The sequence below is a fragment of the Mus caroli genome, unplaced genomic scaffold (genome assembly GCF_978045245.1).
Source record: "Mus caroli unplaced genomic scaffold, Mus_caroli_1 scaffold_4, whole genome shotgun sequence".
Lineage (NCBI taxonomy): Eukaryota > Metazoa > Chordata > Mammalia > Rodentia > Muridae > Mus > Mus caroli.
In genome coordinates, this window is record NW_028227259.1 from 83,882,717 (window position 1) to 83,902,941 (window position 20,225).

Below are 20,225 nucleotides of genomic sequence, written 5' to 3' on the forward strand. Positions count from 1 at the left end.
AAAACAGTGTTCTGAGGTTGAGCCAGCACGTGATGGAAATAGTAGAATTTATAATCAGAAACCTAGTTTAGTTGGGGGAGAGAGCAGGGTTTTTTGTTGTTGTTTTTTCCTTGAACTTTAAGGATTAAATTAATACATGATGGAAGGAACTTTTGTAAGAAAGCAGGAGAAAATGTGAGGACTTTTGATGATGCTTTCAGCTATGCAGTGAACACCTGGAGGATCTGTGGGGAAACTGAAGTTAGAAACCAGTATGCCCCGAGAAGCTTACAGAGTCGGGAGATTTCCCAGAAGCCGATAGTTTGAGGAATGGGCTTAGAGGGGTAGAGAGTTCATATGAGGTGCTTCCAGGAGAGTGTGACAAAGGACTAAGAGCATACAGGTTGCCATATTAGCTTTATTAGCATACAGTGTAAATTCTATATGGCTCCTACTCCAATAACTAATAAAATGACACTGTAAAGTACAGCCTAGAAACTTAGAATCAGGTGATTTGCATAAGGTACCCTTAGTTTGGGAAAGCTGATTCACTTTCAGCCCTGCTAGTCTCTCGTGTCTTACTGCCTTCGAACTCAGAAGCATCATAACCATTACTGCACAGCCTACTGTTTGACTCAGGCTGCAAGCTCACAGTGGTAATCTAAATTTGTTTAGAAGAAGCAACTAAGTAATTGGCTATACTGAGAAGAAAAGAAAGCAGAAATGATCACATTTCATCGACATGTTTTCAAATATTTGATTTGATTAAAATATTTTATATTGATTAAAAATATTTGAAATCATATTATAATTATATCATTTCCTCCTCTCCTTCCCTCACGGCATAGCCTCCCAGACACACTTTCTTGTTCTCTTTCAAACTCATGTCAGTTTTTTCACTAATTGTTGTTACATGCATATATGCATTTGTATATACACATATATATTCCTACATGTGTACTACAAACTGTTCCATGTGCACTTGCATGTATTTTACAAGTCAGTGTGGATTTATGAACATGTATTACGATGAGTGCTCATATTTTCTGTCCATCATTCCCACTGTCCATTCTTTCTTTCTTTTTCATTCCCTTTTTTTATTATTTTGGAAATGGCCCTTTCCATGTACTCTTATCTGGTTATGAATTCACAGCCTTCCTGATTCCTCCTCTCAATTGCTAGCATTACAGAATTGTACACCATAGTTCACTCTAGTGCTTATTTCAATTATAAATTTTCCATATAATATAAAAATGCCAACACTGTCTTCAAAAACATTTTATTTTTTAATACTTTTAATTTTCTTTATTTTTTCTGGTTTCTGTCTACATGCAAACAGCATCATGAAACTGTCTTAGAAAGGCATCCTTTGATTGACAGGCTGGACACAGATATGACATGAATAACTTCACCAATCCACTATGCTACACACTAATAATTTTCAGATCTCCTCTATCCAAGTGTCTAGAGGTGATCTACTAGGAGGGCAGAAGGAAAATTCTTTTTTTTTTTAATATTTTTATTACGTATTTTCCTCAATTACATTTCCAATGCTATCCCAAAAGTCCCCCATACCCTCCCCCCCACTCCCCTACCCCCCCATTCCCACTTTTTGGCCCTGGTGTTCCCCTGTACTGGGGCATATAAAGTTTGCATGTAGAAGGGAAATTCTTAAGTGGTGAAAGAAATGATAAGGGACAGAGATAAAGCAAGAAATCAGTGGCTTATAATGAATACTAAATATCATTCATGACTTCAGCAATTCAAACTTGAAAACCGCAGACACACCATTTTAAACCAATGACTCCTTATCTGATATGTCATGCCTTAATAATTAGAATGAAAGTCATGTTTCCCTGAAGGTTACAAAAAAAAAAAAAAGCACGCTGCACTTTTCTTTATCGCCTCTTCTAGAAGCAACATTATCTAGTAGCCATCTTGAAATGTTATATACAAGTGTCAGAAACTGTAGTCTCAAATGCATATGTAGAAGGGCAGCTGCTAAAAGATAAGGTTCCTAAGAACCAAACTTGTTCTTGCCACGTTAGTATTTTTCATCAAGACTTTGAAAAAGTACCTGATCTCTTTAAAAATCCAGAGAAGAAGAAAAGAAAAGGAAAAAAAAAAAAAACCACCAAAAATGTGAAGCATGTCTCTAAGTATCCAAAGAGCTCCTTGCTTCAAAGGGCAACTAGATTTTTTTTTTTACAGCCCTGTGTTGAACTTAGAAGTGGGATATGTAGGTGCAGAGTCCAGTGTAGGTATCACCTTACTTGTCAGGAAGAAGCTCTTCTTCAAATGCGAATGTGCCCCAGGGACAGCATAAGCATCTAATTACAGCTTCTACCCACTAATGCTGGTGGGTTTTTAGCAAGGGTTATTACTAGTATGTGAGTTAAGGAATTTTTCTACATGTAAGATTCCAGAGGATTGCCAGGCCTTTAATTGTACCTGTTATTTGGATGACTAAAGCGTGGAGTAGTTCTGAGCAGCACAAATTGCATGTATATTTTACCTGAAGAATGTAAATCCTTCGAAGTTCTACAATACCTTAAGCATAGTATGTGCAATTTTTTTTTAAGATGAAAGTTAAAACTTGGTCTATTGCTGCCATCTAAGGTGACTCTGAAGAGTGGTGGATCTAAGTAAGTGTGAACTATACATAGTGCGCCAAGCACACCAGAGTCCCATTTCCTCCAACTGAAGACTCACATCATTTTAACTTCCTGTTATTCTTTTGTTCTTCAGACTCTGTCCCTGTAATCATGCTCTTCTTCAGGCACACGTGCTCTTTGTGAACCCTGATTGCTTCCTGCTTAGCTCTGGCCTATTGTTTGTTTGTTTGTTTGTTTTTGTAGTTCATATAGAGAGGATGCTCATGTAGATTGGGACACAATCAGACTTGTCATAAGATGCTGATTCTATCACACATGCATTTTAGCACGTGCAATTATCAGTGAGCTCTCTCTCTCTCTGTTTGTGTGTAGAGTAGGGTTTGTTTTATTTGGGTTTAGTTTGATTTGGTTTGTTTTGGTTTGGGGTTAATATTTGATCTCTACTTCAGAGGAAATCCTTGGCTCTTGTTTGTTTTTAGCTTTCCCTGTCATGTCATTTTCTTCCCTCCCAATAATTTATCCCAGAAAGAAAGTTTACATATGACCATGACATGCAAAGCTCTGCAGCTGGCTGTCGCTCACTCTTTAGCATCCCGAAACACTTTCCTTGACTTCTACCAATCCTGAGGCAGCTGAACTACCTCCTGAACAGTTTAAGGCAGTTCCACACAGCAGACCTCTGATACAACCCCCAAGTCCTCTTTTACTTCTGATTTGTATGACTTTTGTCATGTGTTGGTATGATGCTGTTGTTGTTATTGTAAGCTCAGATCTTATTTTAAAAATCACCGTTTGAGTTTTACCCCCTTGAATGTTTTTCTCAAAGCTTCAAACACAATTTTTCTAGTTTACTGCATTTAAATTTCCTAAAACTGGCCATATCTCTACCGCATTTTTTTTTCTCTTCTCGTTGTGTATGCCCCAATGGCCCTAACTGGGCAAGTGGTCCACCTGTGTACCCTTGCTATCTGCTTTGTGCATCATACTCTCCTATACCCGGACATCAAGGAGGAGCCAGCCTGTGATGAGAACTCCAATATTTACCTGATGAATGAATAAAATCCAAAAGCACACATCCCCATCATCTCAAATGGGCTTGTATGTTAACTTGGCAAAGAACAAAATCTCTCACCGCCATTTATAACAGAAACTTGTAGCGGAACATATTATAGAGTACAGTTTCACTAGTGTCTTGTTGCAGAGTCGTTGTAAAGACGTTCGGAAACATGTACTTGTAAATAATTCCACAAAATATCCAGAGTTGGTTTCATTATCACTGGGGGGAAGAGGGGAGAAGGAAGAGCTTGTGAAGTCGAATTTAGAAAACATGGCAATGTAGTGAAACATGCCAGGAAGCAATTGTGCAGTGATTTTTATTTTCATAGGTTCTAAAATAAATTGAAGCATATTTTTTGACACTTTCCATTTATGTAGCTGATCGGGATGCTGTTTGAACTATCTTGGTATATAGTTTAATAATGGTATTGCTTGTTTAAATGTAAATCATTATTTTATATCAGTGCTATAGGCATAAAATTTAGAATTTTCCATCAGGTAGACTTTCTGAATATTTAATACTACCTTATTTTTTTTCTGTAAAGGTTGTATCATTTTATGTATTGTAGCTACAGAACTATATTCTTAATTTGCAAGTAACATATAACAAGTTATTAGAATACTACTATAACCTTGTATTAGATGAATACTGCAAAGTGCTTTTTCTTCGTTGATTTTCTAAGTTTTTTCCTCACTGTTTAATGTCAGCCAAACAGAATAACAATACGTCTTTAAATATGATCCTGTATTTGTTAAAAATGTATGTATATAGTGTTTTGCTCTGTAAATCACTTGCTTTCTATTGACGGGTAGATTTCATTATGTTTCTTATTAAGTGACGTAATTACAGTTAGTGCAGAGAATTTTGCCTCTTAAAAATTCACAATAATTAAATCATGTACTTAGGTAGCTCTGTTTTTTATTTTCATAGCATATAATATATGATTGTTGTGTCGATTTTTTAAAAATACCATATGTGTATAATTTTTTTATCATTGTTGTCCTGGTCTTCCATATTTATTCATTTATGTAATATGCAACATTTGTCAGTATAAATCACTGTGTATATAAGTGCCAAAGATGTGTGTGTATCTTTTCACATTAATGTCTGTCACAGCTCCTAATACAGTACCTTTCAGAAATGTTAGCATAACGACCAGAAAACATATAAATAAATACAAAACAGACATTTAACTCTGCACCAAAACAAAACAAGAGTAAACAGCAAAAACAACAAAATCCCCTTTCTGTTGTCAAGGTTTTTAAAGTAAAAACTGAGGTTGGTAGCTCATTCCTAACTTCACACTTGGGTAGTTAGTGTCTATAATTTGTATCCGAAATAGTTGTGAGGCTATTAAAATATAGAGGACATTGTATTTTTTAAGTTACTAGCTTATTCAGTTTCTGTAATTATGTTTAATTTTCTGATCACGTGAGGAATGGGGTTGAGAGTTTTTTTTTGTTTTTTTGGTTTTGGTTTTGTTTTTTTGTAATAAAGATAGTGTTTGTAATCAACAGGATAGAAGAATTCATTGCGCAGCCCTAGGTTTGTCTGAGTGGGGCTTGGGGTGGCTGGTCCTAAGCCTGAGTCTGCAGTAGAGGCCAGCCTTGGGGATGGCCTCTACTGAGCTCCTCTGAGGCCTGAATAAGCAGGGGTCTGATGGTGCGCCCTGCGGTCCCCGCAGGTGGCAAGCACAATGAGAGACATCCAGCCCTCGCTGCTCCACTGCGACACGCTGAGCGCAGCCCAGGAGGCGCTCTCCCTCCCAGACATCTCCTTCAGCAGCCGGCGGCAGAGCGCTCAACGGCTCATCGAGGACAGGGGCCACGCGGAGCTGCCAGAGGAGTCCGTGGACCAGGTGCCCCAGGAGCACAGATTGCAGCCCAAGGTGCGGCCGGCCGGAAGGGGGAAAGGGCTGGGGTTGGCTGGGCAAGGGCTGATGGGAGGTTCAGTCCCAAGCAACTCTCCACATTTCCCTTCATATGACATTCTACATTGCTGATGGCCTGGGTTTCTCACAGGGCTGACCTAAACAGCTGTTTTAGTAAGGCATGCCAATTCGGCTTTATAGCCACACTATTACTTTTGAAATATTTTGTTTTAAGATACATGGTTATGATAGGAACCTGGGAGACTGCTGCGCACCTGTCATCCCAGCACTGTAGAGATGGAGAGTGAAGGTTTAGTTTCTAAGGCAAGCCTAAAGCTATGTAGTGAACTTTCAGGCCAGCCTGGGCTACCTGAGACCTGGGCTACCACAAAAGAAAAACCAAAACAAAGGAAGAAAGACATATTAAGGTTGAGTTAGCAATACTATTTCGCATTATTGCTGGAGGCTTCAAATTACCTTTGTAGCAAAAACATTGAAATAACTGAAAAATTTCTAAGACTGGGAAAGGTGAGCATGAACATTTCTGATCATGTAGCTCGGGAGGAAAAATCTCATCAATAGAACCTAACAAGGTTTTGAAAAGATCATGATTAAAGTATCTTGGTAAGAAATTATGCACAGTCAAAGCATAAAACCTCATGGAAAAACTAATAATCTCGTGAAAAGGTTGGAACGTACTTGGGTTTTGCTTCCCAGCTGGCAACTCTATTGAGTGGCGTCCAACTATTGAAACTCCATTGAGGAACATTATATAATGTTTCCACAAAATTAAATACTCTTTTTTTCCCCAGTACTGTATACCATAAAAATTTTTTTCCACTCAGAAAATTCCATAGGGTAGTCTTATCCCTGTAATTTCATCTGGGGAACATAACATTCATATCTTTGTGTGATATAATGTGAGAAACCCTGGTGAATATTTTGCCGAATTCTATGAATTTCAAGTTACCCTGTCTACCCTATAATTTTTTGAAGGGGGAAAAATGTAAGAAATACAAAGGGGGACGTGCACATCACTGTATTCATTGTGATTTTTGTCAGAGACCCACTGTGGCAACATAAAATTGAATGCTTTGCTTCAATACAGGAATTGAGAGAGGGACATCATGAATCCATTTTAGGGGACTGGAGAGATGGCTCAGTGGTTAAGAGCACTGGATTCTCTCCCAGAGGTCCTGAGTTCAGTTCCCTGCAACCACATGGTGGCCCACAGCCATCCATAATGAGATCCGATAGCCTGTTTGGGTGTGTTTGATGACAGCAATAGGGTACTCACAATAAATAAATAAATAAAAAATTAATTAAAAATAAATAAATACCAACCAACTAACCTTTCACTGACTGAAGAGACCAATGAAAGTGAAACTCAGTTCTTCAGTCCTAGTGAGCACAGGAGGTAAGGAAGTGGAGAACGCTGTGCTCACAATGGCTTTGTGCCCTCAGCGGCCCTTTTCTGTCAGTGCGCTCCAATCTGCCCTTCCAACCTATCATTTCTTCTTTGGTAGGTGTGAGTGGGAGCAGTGGCGAAGGCAGAAAGAACCACATAGATATGTCTCTAATGTGTTGCAAATATCCCCAGGCAGGGTGGCATACACATTCTCCCGGGTTCTCTGTTACCCTGTCAGATACGGCGAGCTCCGAATCAGGCACATTTCCATAACTCACAGAATGTGCATCAGTGATTATGAAAGTTTAGTGGTAATTTTCATTGTTTATTTGTATTGTACAATATTACATCAAGTAAATATCATTTAGGCCATGCAGGTTAACTAGTATTCATTGGGAATTTCTAGAAGTCATTAGGAAGACATCCAGAAATGATGTTTAATTTTTACAAATACTTAAATCAGTACATATGCATACAAGCAATTTAACCTTCTAATAAAAAATTCAGAATATAGGAAATGTTTTTCCTATGTAATAAACTCTTAGTAAGAGTTTTTAATACTTAGACTGTCCCCAATTTTTATTGTTTTTAATTCTTTCGTAACACTTTTCTATACCATTAGCTTTTAATTCCTGTGACATTTATGTCATAATGCAATATAGTTGTGGGTTTTAAACCACATACTTCTAAAACGGAAAGTTTTATTCATAAGACAATTATATTGTATTCCATTTTAAACAATGGTGAAAGTGGAGGCACTCTCTAGATCACACAGAAGCACATTAACGGGGGCTACAGGTTGTGTGACACAAAGGCAGCTCAAAGAACCACATAAATCCGTTCTGGTTGAGATGCGTTTGGAAAGTTGCTGTCTTGTGAAAGTAATTTTTCAGTGTGACAGCAAGACTGAAGGTCATTTGAGAATGTTTCCCACAAGAAGAGTGAAGAGGAATAAGTAAATATTACAGGGACATAATCCTTCCCCTGCGTGAAGAGACTACACACAGCCAGAGTGCTTAGATGGGTATTAAAAAATAAATTGAGATAAGAGTTGCGTATGATGTTGAACTATTTACGTTGAAAAGACATGCAGAATTTAAACAAGGAAATGGCAGGGAATTTATGTTCCTTCTTTATCACTTTATGTTTCTCAAAGGAAGGCAACAAGCTCTTAGAGGACAAAGATGCGGTAAAAATATGACCCTCTGAAACCATCTTAAGTAATGAAGGCCAATGTTAATATGATCAGTCTGGGCCTTAAAAATAAAATTCATATTGTCTTAAAAGTAACCCCAGTCTTAGTCTAAAAATAACCCAAAAAATAAGTAAAATAACAACAAACCCAGCCATGCAGACAGAACAATAATGTCCTTTTTACCCTTTTTGTGATGACATTTTGACATTTGTCCTTGAATTTATTTGGCTTTTTTGGAATTTATAGAAATTAAGAGAGTTTGGATTCACAGAAACCTGGATTCACTGAATAGTAAAAAGTGTGTGTGTGTGTGTGTGTGTGTGTATGTGTGTATGTGTGTGTGTGTGTGCTAACACATGTGGGAGAGAGAGCTTTAAATCAATCACAACCAAAATCCAGATATCAAAATATTCCCTCAAAGATAGAGGAAGCCTAACACTCTTTAAAATATTTTTATTAATTCCTTTAGAAATTCAGACAATATATTTTGATAACATTCACTTCCTTCCTCCTCCTACTTCCCTAACTCCTCACATATTTTCTTCTGCTTTTCTGCCCACCAACTTCCTCCTTTTGAAATAGTTCTTCCAGTCTAACTTATGCTGCCCATGAACTCCTGGGTGTGGGCCATTCATCCACTGGGCTTGGTATACCTACCAAGAGCCACACCCTCAGAGAAAACTGACTGTCCCCCTCCCACAAAAACATAAGCTATCCATAGCTCTTCCACTAATGGCAGGGGTATATTAGCTCCTTCCTACTCCAAGATAGGCTGTTGACCTCTTACAGAGGTCTTCTGTAGGCACAAACAGGTGCTATAAGTTCATGAATACAGTAGTCCTAGCGAAGTATTTCACCCTGGACGTTTCTAACTATTGGCTCCTCCAGTCTTTCTGTCATCTCTTCAATGGTGGTCTCTGAGTCTCAGGGATGGTAAGACAGAGGCCCGATATGTGATTGACCACACGAGTGACATTTATGCTCTGCCTTTTAACTAGCTGTGAGTTTCTATGTTAAATACCATCCACTGCACAAATAGACTTTTTTGATGAGATCTGCGAACAGAAGTAACATGTGAGCCTAGAAATAGGAAGTTAGAGGGCAGTTTAATACTAGGTTCATTTAGCAAGATGAAAGTGGTAGGCTCACAGGCTCATTTGGAATCACTCTGTTGTTGTTGTTGCTTTAATAGTAACCTTCTTGCAGATACATAAGAAGGCCACTAAGGATTTTCCATAGCTCCATCCTGTCAAGGCCACACAGACTGTACTAAGTTAATACAAGCTTTCTCCCAGAAAAACAAATATGTATGTATATGTGTATGTGCATGTATGTGTGTGTACACACACACATACATACACACACACACACACACACACACACACACACACACACACACCTTAAAATTCTATCCTGAATCATTTTAAAGCTTACTTTTCCTCCCTCAGGAGTCTGGTGATTATTTTGGTGTTGTTGTGTTTTGTTCTTTGTTTTAGATTTTTATAAAATTGTGGTTATATATTATTTTAGCCCTCTTGGAGAATCACATAAAACTCTATCATATCTGGATTTATTCCTCATTCTTTCATGTATGTGTTCACAAGTGGCAGTTCTTCCAGTATAGTTATATGCAAAGATAAATCTCTACTTAATTATTAAAAGTATTGTACATGAGCCGGGCGTGGTGGCGCACGCCTTTAATCCCAGCACTCGGGAGGCAGAGGCAGGAGGATTTCTGAGTTCGAGGCCAGCCTGGTCTACAAAGTGAGTTCCAGGACAGCCAAGGCTACACAGAGAAACCCTGTCTCAAAAAAAAAAAAAAAAAAGTATTGTACATGAAAGTCAACCTTTGAATTATTGTCTATAGACTTAATACTACTTCATTCATTTTCACACTTTTTATTTTTCATATACAATATTTGGAGTGCAGGCTTACAATGGACACTCTATCAAGAGTCAGCAACACAAAGAGAAATGACAGAAGCAGTGTTTGCTTTTGGACAGGCCTTTCCTGTTTATACCCAAGCATGGGAAGATTTCCCCCAAAAAGCGATACTTAAACCAATTGGTGTGTGTGTGTTTATGTGCATTTGACAACTCATAATCTTATCTTCAAAAAGGCTTCTTTTGCTCATTATTTTTGTATTGTCACCTCCTATGGTACTTTTTTCCTCTCAGCTACAGAACCAATGTACCTCCTACTACCTTTTGCCGTCTTGCCTCTTAATTCAACCCCCCCCCCCCCGGGGGAGTCTAGTCAGTATTGCCTGTCTACTGACTCCAGTTCCCGATACTTATTTGGATAGGGCAAACAATTAAGTGCTGAGTGGGGACTGCAGTGGGGTACGGCTACCTACTTTGGCTTGCTGAGTCAAGGACTATGCTTCCGAATATGAAATGGTGTCTACAATGCCTTCTGACAAGCAAGTGTAGCACAGAGATAACGAAAGACACTAATATAAACACAAAGGTTGAAGTTCAGTGGAGTGGGAGCCTCAAGTCTAGATGACAGCTTCCTAATATCATCCTAAAAATGATCCAGAGAGAATGATCGAGGATTTGAGCAGAAAAAAACCAGAACTTAATATTATAAGGAATTTGGCATTTTTTCAGATGGCAGAAAGGAATAAACTGTGGATATTGGAAGAATGGAACAAGGAATGGCATACTAAGAACAAAGACAAATAGCAACAAAATAAAATAAAAGCAATAGCGCCTTCAAGACAAGATGGAGAGTTGTAATGACTCAAGAGGAAATATGAGTTATTTGTGTTGGTTGTTCTGACTCCAGGAAGAAATGTCCAAGGAGACATAAATATGGGGAAGAGGATGAAGGTGTAGTTCAGTGTATAGCATCCAAGAAGCCCCGAGAGCTGTCTTAGCACTCATGGGACCTGAAATAGTGACAACGAGACCCAGCTGATAAGATTTAGAGATTCACTGTGTAAGCAAGTCAGAGAAAACACAAGGAAGTCAAAGACGACTTCTAGTTTAAATAGTTAAATATAAGCAGCTCTCCATCTTACTGAGATAAGGGCGACAACTCTAGAAGGTAACATTAATAAGGCGTGATAGCATTGCTAACCAAAGTCATTCTCATTAAAAATCTAAGAAAAGCAGTATTATTGTTTAATAGCACTGTTTTGGCCAGGAACGATAAGGTATCCAGAAACACAAGAACATCTGGTATGATTTCAATTCAGTCCTTCCTTTCCTCCCCTGTAATGCCTGGCAGGGAGACAAGGAAGCCAAGATTGGGTCTACATTTTGAACTTTTCTATCTTCTCTTTGATATATTTAGTATCTGGTTGGAGGTTTGTTGTTTTGGTTTTGGTTTTGTTTTGGGTTTTTTAGTTTGGTGGATTGATTTTTGGTTCAGAGTTTCTAGGAAAACTCTGGAGAGAAACAGGAGATCCTTCGGCTCTTCTTTGCTCTCCTTTAGTATTGTAAGATAGCACCCCCTTCAATAGAATAATAACCACAACTAACCTCCACGTGTCCTCTGAGAATTCCTCAGAAATGAACCTTGATTAATCTCTTGCCTAATTAAAACTGATTATTAAAATAGCTTACCCCTCTAAGACAGCATAAAGTGATGCTTTATCTTAAGGAAATGGTTCATGGTCTTGTTGGTTAAGAGTTTTTAAAATAAAATCTCCACTCACCACAGCTACGCTTTGAGAGTTGCTGGTCCATAGCTGTGCTTGCAAAGCTCACATAGTTTTGCATGGGAGGTGCTACAATGACTAAAGCTAGCATAGTAGGAGAGGCAGACGTTCACTTCACTTACTGTGTTACATGTAAAACCATGATTTGGGAATTCAGCCAGTTCCGTTGGATACCACAAAGTCACTAGCTTGATTGAGCAAGTCATAGATCCTAAGATAAATGAAGAACATAGTCGACTGCATACAAAATGCTTTGAAATCTTCAAAAGCCAGAATGCTAATGAGAAAAGACTTGTAGTCAGACAGCAGCGTTTTTCTTAACTTAGATCACATCCTAACAACTACATTCTTCAGTCACTTGTGTACCCAGCATCAGTGGCTTGGGAGGGGATTCTTGAAGTGGGCCAAGGACAAGCAATACCATAATTAGCCAAGAACAACGAAAGGAGAACCTCATTAATTTGGTATACCAGCCATAACCCTTTACCCCACACCTTTGTCAGACATTATCTTCCTTGGTTGGAAGGTCTTGCTTTATGAGTCCTTTCAGTTCAGCAGCTAAACTTGATAGATGTTAGAACTGGCATGCTTTCCTCTATTTTCAATTATTCTTCTTACTCATTTTTTAGGGGGAGGATCTTCCTAAGCACCACAGGTTTCCCTATGTACTTTGGCTAGACTCACACGTGTTTGCAGCCCCCTTTCCTTAATCACTTGAGTGCTAAGATGGCAGACATGTATCACTGCTTCTGAGTAAATCAGGGCGTGGTGTTGCTTTGATTAGGCTGTGGTTGGAATTGAACCTGTAACCTGACCCATGCTTCATTATTGCTGCACCATGGAGATGAGTCACCAGCCTGACCACTATTCTGCACAAATGGTTTCTACCCTTCTGCTTTTGAATTAAATAAATATGAAAGTGTGTGTGTGTGTGTGTGTGTGTGTGTGTGTGTGTGTGTGTGTTTCAGAGAGAGAGAGAGAAACAGAGAGACAGAAAGACAGGATCTTTTGGATACACAATGCATCTTCATTTTCTTATGGATTTCAATTTTTCATCTGATACAAACATTGGAATAAATGAAATAGTGTTACTCTCATTATATTTTGATTACTATTATTAATCAGGACAGTGAGGAGACAGATTTTTACTCCCCATAATCCTAAAAAAAAATCTTACTCAAAGTTTGTTATTTATTATAGTTGAATCTGACACATCTAGGTGAGGTCTGAGAATTCCTGGGGAGATAAGAAGATGACAGAAATTGTGACAGAACAGAGATAAATGTTGCCATGGCAATGGGAAACCTTCTGTTTTACCACCTCAGCCTTTTGGATATAACTCCTGCTGTAAGAGAATAATATAATGTGGCCTTCAAAGAGCTGTGTTAGCTTTCTTGTTTAATATATGACACTTTAATATTATTTCAGAAAGAGCCCCTATTCACATTTATGTGTGTCTTCTGGAGATGCTCGTGAGTTTAGAGGAGACTTCTAGTGTAATAGTATGAAAAATGTGTTCTTTGCTCATTGCTCTTAGAATCTTCTTGTGTGCCTATCATGATATGTTTAGGTGGGAAGAAGAGAAAAATGTCTCCATCAAAATAAAAGATGTTTTGTGGCCCTAAACATCATTTGAAGGAATTTTTTGGATCTTGTTTTTTTTTTTTTCTTGACTTTTTTCATTTAATCTAAACAGTGAGGAGTTATATCCTATTGAAAATAAAGCTGTTAACAAACACAGATTTCAGTAGTGGAAAATTTTCATTTATTTCCTCAAATGGAGGAATGAGATGAGAGTCGTACCCAAGCTGTGTGAATACATGGCTTAAGCTGAGCCCAGAGTGTTTCTTTCTCTGTTCTAACTATCCCTGGGCCTAGGTCTAGAAGCTTGAGCTTCTTTATATCCTAATCTCTCAAACTGCCTGACTCAATCCAGCTTCTCTCGGCTTCTCACTGAATTGCTCTACTTGGCCTCACATTAACTCCTTGCAATATGTTCTAATCTAGGTGCTTCTCAGTCTCTGGCTTGCTCTGTCTTCACCTGTGTCTAGCTTGTTCTCTCTCCACCCCCCCCCCACCCCCGTCTTTGTAAAACTACCACACCTTTCTCTCCCTATTCGGCTCTTAAGTAGTTAATCTTAGTTTTTAATAAAATGCTACAGACAATATTTTTTATTTGTTTTGCCATTATGGGTACTTGTTTTCCATTTCTTATGAGTGTGGGTTTCAAAATGCTTACAGTGATGATGCTTTTTTTTTCTGATTCAATATTTGTGATATAAAAATTGAGTAGTGGGTCCCGGGTATACTCGCGTGTACTTTATTCCTACCACTTGGGAAGTAGAGACAGGTGAATCTCTGAAATTGAGGCCAGCCTACTCTACAAAGTGAGTTCTAGGACAGCCTTGGCCACACAGAGAAACCCTTCCTTGAAAACATAAAAAGGAAGAGGAGGAGGAAGAGGAGGAAGAACTAGAAACTGACATTACCCTTTAATACGCTGACTTCAAAAGGTTTCACGTCTGAAACCTGATCAGATGTATTCTTTTCATTCCTTCGTTAATTGGTTGAGTATTTGTCTTGTTGTGAGACTTGTAGATTTGTTCCATGTTCCAAAAATGCAAATTATATATAAAAGTATGGCTGACTTTTGACATTTTTGAAGTAGTTGTTTTAGGATCAGGATGTCGGTTATTTGGAAATCCTTTCCTCAAACAACATTTCATAGTGTAGGAGAGCTGAAGTATATTGCACGCAGGGGAAGTAAAACTTCACTGCATTTATAGAACACATTCAAAATGACATGGCAGGGTAGGGCAAGCCAGAGAAGGGCAGGTGACCCAATCAGGACAGAGTATTTTTTATTCTTGCTCTGTGACCATAGTTTTTGTCTTTGCATTTTTCTTTTGCAGAGTTCGCAGAAATAATGACATTTTTATGTTATATCGCATTACAACTAATATCTCTAACGTGTTATTTCAACTATGCAGTTCGTTAAACTGATTATCTTTCCCCAAGTACCCAAGCTATCTAACAGAAGGCTCATGAAGACTTTTCAAAGAAGTGATTTATTTTGGAAGTATTTTTGTTTAGATTGAGGAGAAACAACAAAATAAAACAGTGATTTTGTTTGAGGTGTGCTCGTGGCCTGATGGCTAGAATAACATCGAACACAACTGTTAGTCGGTGTAGTTTACTTATTTGTTGTGTCTGTGACATGAAGTTCCTCTCTAATTCTGCTCCTGTCCTTACTAATGACATAGTTGACCTTCAAAGAGAGTCTAGGTAAGCAAGGTGCACAGCTGGCCCCATGAAGTCATGGAATATGATGTCAGTGCAAGGCACTGATATGCCCCTGGCATATCACAAAGCTTTATCTATCCTGCCTGCCCCATGTCCATAGGACAATTTGTACACACAGCTGGAAAATTGTAGAGGAGGCTATTCTGGTGAACAGGATAATGGGAGCAAAGCTACAGTAGGAGAAAAAGAGCCCGTTCTTACCTAGCTGAGGAAACTGTAGCAGAATGGACAGGATATAAGGAAGGAAATAATGGGGAAGAAAGTGTGCAAGATGGGCTGAGGCCTCTGGTAGGGGGTTGACTTACATGCCAGGTTGGAAATTTGTGCATCATTTTTGCCTATAACAGAGATTCTTTAGAAACTCCTAGTTAGAGTTATCATTTAGAGCCAGCCAGGATTGTGGGGAAAATTCCAATAGAGACGAACTTGAAAGTAAAAATTGGTTATGTTGTTGCCGTAGGACAGAAGGTAATGATGTTAGAGAGGGCAGTAGCCATAGCAATGGAGAGCAGAGGAGAGCTTTAGACTTTAAATCTTCCATGCTTGGCTACTAATTGGACATCGGAGTGCAGGGCGAGGGAGAAATGAAAGGTGCCTAGGTGGCTGGGTGGTACCATTCCCAGAGTTAGGACTTCATGGGGCACACTGGCTTTTCAGAACTGAGTGGGGAGTTTCATCTTAGAAGTATTGAGATGGGGGTGAAAATATGAAGCAGATACAGAACATGCACATCTGGATATCAGTAGGTAACTTAATCCTTGCAATAAAAGTTGGGAATGTCTGGCAGAATCCATGAAGTCATTGAAGTTGAGATTGCCAGAGCAGAACACAGGCATGAACAGATCCTGTGGATATGTTATGTAAGGGGGAAAGCACCGAAGGCAACGCTGCTGGAAACGATTGGGTAATTAAAGTGAAATGCCAAATTTGCCAGAGGTTGACTCCTCTGGCAACCTCTGCTGATTGTAATCCAAAGGGAGGCCATCCATATGGACTAGACAGTGTTGAAGCCCAAGCTGGATGGATGAAGAAACAGGAGGGCTTCTGACTCTCACTGATAAATTACTGCCTCGGTGACCTTTCTCAAATGAAGGAAGAACCAACAATGAAGGAATAGGTCTGCAAGTGTAAATGATAAATATGGAGAATCTAGAACTTGCAACACCATGCTTCCTCTCAGTTTGATTACTGGCCAATGAGCAGGTTTGAAGAGCATAACTCAAATGAAGATATGTGAATGCAATTCAATATTAAAATTGTCCTTCTGAGAATGTTATAAGAAGAGACACTGGGATTGTTCTAATACGATATGGAAGTTAGCAAATGAACAACAGACTATATATTACCATAAGTTGTGAACCTATGGCTAAAAATATTTTATGATAGTCTGTAGCAACATCTAAATCCAAACACACACATGCACACACAAATACACACTATACATACAAATACCACACACACAAACACAACACATACTGACCACACTCACATACTCACACACTATCCACACAAACACACCACATACACAAACACAGCACATACAAACACCACACACACATATACACATACACACATATACATACATGCACACACTTGAAGAATCCTTAAAAGATAATTTCAAACTATAAGATTATACCATGACAAAACTATTTAATACAATCACTTATCATAATGATTGTGAGGGCTTAAGGTATAGGACAGTGGTAAAATGTTCACATAGCATGTAAACATGAACCTAAAATATGAATAGGGACTATTTCTATTTTCTTATATACAAAATTTGTATTTACTATAATTTCTACATTTAATAATACATATACTAACCTTTTTATTCTCTACAACTCCCAGATATTTATAAACAGCAACAATGAAAAACATTGATTCTAGTTGATGGGGTTTCTCTTTTCCTCTCCACTTCATAGCTCAGGCTGGCCTTGAACTTGTGATCTTATTACTTCTGCTTCCCTAGGGCAATGATTTCTAGTGCAAACCACTATGCTCATTTAAACTTTTGGTCTTGTGAAAATATTTTTATGAATTTTTAAAAATTTGCATATACCCTTCTATGTAGGACCACCTACCAGGACATAATCAAAACAAACAAACAAAACAACAAAATCCTAGCTCTCACTCTCTTACATGCAATTTACTAATTATTACCTATTTATATTGTAGGTGATTAGACTTTGGATCGATAGAACTTTAGATAAGGCATAAATGCCACAGAAACCTCTATTGTAACTTCAAGGAATCCTCCAGGTGAAATATTACATGTTTTGTCTCTTTAGTTTTGCTTTGTTTACTCTTTGAAGTCTTAAAGAATATTTTTGTTAAATTAAAATCTTAAGAGATGGAGTTAATCTATGTTTTTATGTTACAAAATGTGTCCCTCTGTTGAGATTGTGATACATCTATTTTCCATCACATGATTCTTCCATATGGCTTCTAAACAATTGCACTGTATCTATCTGTCACATTGCCTTTATCCAGGCCTCTGCTGAGAAACTCCTATGTTGGATCCATAACTTCACTATTGTGAGTAGGTTTGCAATAAACTTAGATTTGTAGGTGTCTCTGTGACATTTTGACAAGGACTGCTTCAAGTAGATACTCAGGAGGAGTTTGCCTGGGTAAGATAGATCTATTTCTAAGTTTTTTGAGAACCTTCCAAAGTAGTTTTCAGAGAGCCTGTACGATTTTGGGTGAACACCAGCAGTATATTAGGTTTCACTTTAGTCCATATTTGATTCAGATTTTGTTGTTTGTCCTCTTAATGACTGACATTCTAAGTGGAGATGGAATTTCAATATCATTTTGATTTCAATCCCTCTGATAGTGAAGTAAAATTTATTTTTGATGAATTTATTGCGCATATGCAATTCATCTTTTGTGAACTGTCTGTTGATGTCATTAGTCCATTCATTAACTGAGTTGTTTGCTCTCTTGTTTATCTTGGCTTTATATGTATTCTAGATATTTACTCTCTATCAGATATGTAGCTGGACAAGTTTTTTTTTTCTTTTTCTCTATGCTCTATGCTGTCTCACAGACCTCTGTTCCATTAATTATGTATCATGTCTATGGGTTACTATCACACACACACACCCTTCTTCTCCCTCTTCTACAGAGATCAAAGTCAGGGCTCTCTACACTAATGAAAAGTGTCCTACCTGCAAACGCGCAGCCATTTTTCTAATTCTACATGTCTCTCAAACTACATGACTGTACAGTAAATAATTCAACACGTATAATTTATCTACTGATTTTGTTTCTTTTCTTCGGTCACACAGTAAATGTTCTCAATTACAACAGCAGTGACATGCTGCACGTATCACCATCTCTACTGCTCTTACAGTGATTATAGTGACTTTACATATAAGCTCTTGTTTGCTACCTATAAAATTATGACAGGAGATAAATTGTAATATACCATATCTATAACATCAGTGGATAGAAGAGACTATAGGTACTCTTTGCCCAATCTAATATTATTTGGTATTTGCAGAAACAGTATAAAACTTTTATTAATTTGAGTTTCGTCAGAAGACTCCTACACTTAACAGTGATTTTTTTTTGCTTGTTTGCTTCTTTAAAAACCAAAGTGCAAGTTTTATGTAAATATATGCACTAGCTGCATTGAAATGCCCCCAAAAAGCCTGCAGCTAAAAACAAGTTTAACTTTAATGGACAATATCAAATAAAAGACTGAATTCATGAGATATCTTTTGACTTTGAATTCACCCAATTCATATTTTCATTATTTGTACATCAAAGGAAACAGTTGGCAAAGATGTTTATTTATGTAGAAATCAATGACTTTAGTTTTCAGTGTGGCATATTTCCTCAAGATGACGATGCTGTATATGTTTGGAAACAATAGGAGTTAAGTAAATTAAATGAGACTTTCAGACTGTGGTTGAGATATTGCCTGCAAAGAAAGAAATTTCCCGTGGTCAGAAGTTGTCGACGGGTAAGAATGTAGGTGGCGAAAGGTAGTAAAAATGTCGTCATACACATGCCCAGTGCTGTCTCTCAGGTCAGTTGTTCCCTGGGGCTCTTTCTAGGTTCATAAGGAAACAATTTACCATACGGCTGGGATATAGCTCAGTAATAAAACACTTGTGAGAATGCAGGAGACCCTGTGGTTAGTCACCAAAACCCACACTATAATATACACACACATACGCCCCCATGCACCACATATATACACACATAGGAGAAAGAGACAGAAAGAACAAACTAACATTTACACAATGGAGTTTACTCTTAAAGCAAATTGCAAATTACACTCTGTGGGTATTTAAATTATATGTGTGTGTATATATATATATATACATATATACATATATATATATATAGACAAACATGCACACACACATATATATAAACTTGCTCATTTCAACTGTTATTACTGTAGTTCTCTAGCTCAGCCTATGTTTGGGTGATCACAGACTGAACAAAAACAGATTCTGCCTTCTAGAAATCCATCCTTTTGTTGTTTTCCCAGGTCTAAGGAATTAAAAGTAAGGCATTACAACATAACCGAGGCATTCCCCCCACCCTGCTTAAGTAAAATCTATTGAAAATACAGCATACCGCACTGCCAGTCATGTGAGGGGCATATTAGGTTGAAAGCATCAGTAAATGTTGATAACGAAAAAGTATTGAGGTTTGATGAAAACATTATCATTTTTATAGAGTGACTCTTATTCAACAGAGTGATGGAAGTCTATTGCTCTATTATGTGTAGCATATATAAATTAATATACATGTTGATGACATTACAAAGCCCTTAAATGCACTAAGGACCTTACAACACTCATGGATATGCATTTTTGCATATATTGCTATAAAACCTTTGAATTGAAACAGGGATATATATATTCATAAATTATATATATATATATATAATTTATGAAATTAAGCCTATGAAATAAATTGTGTATTTATTAGTTTAAAGTAAATAAATATTTATGCTTTAGAGGCCACCGCCTCTGAAAGCATAAAGAAGCATTGAAAATAGTGGCATGGTTATATTGGTGCATTGGCTATGAAAAGAAAGCGTTTGTCTGTATGTCTGTTTTTCCCTGAGCCTGAGTACCAGTAAAATGATTAGGTGCTCAGCTACCA

At 37.8% G+C, this 20,225-nt stretch overlaps 1 protein-coding gene across 31 annotated transcripts in view; it reads left to right on the plus strand.

The window, feature by feature from the left end:
• Adgrl3 (adhesion G protein-coupled receptor L3) overlaps nt 1-20,225 on the plus strand; it is a 778,447-nt gene that overhangs the window by 301,631 nt on the left and 456,591 nt on the right. For 30 of the 31 annotated variants that reach the window (XM_085836782.1, XM_085836789.1, XM_085836791.1 and 27 more), the window contains one exon: nt 5,336-5,539. The exons of the other annotated variant lie outside the window; for it this stretch is intronic. In XM_085836782.1, the coding sequence (XP_085692908.1) occupies nt 5,336-5,539 (204 nt within the window). The remainder of the gene's footprint in view (nt 1-5,335; nt 5,540-20,225) is intronic. 31 annotated transcript variants of the gene reach the window in all.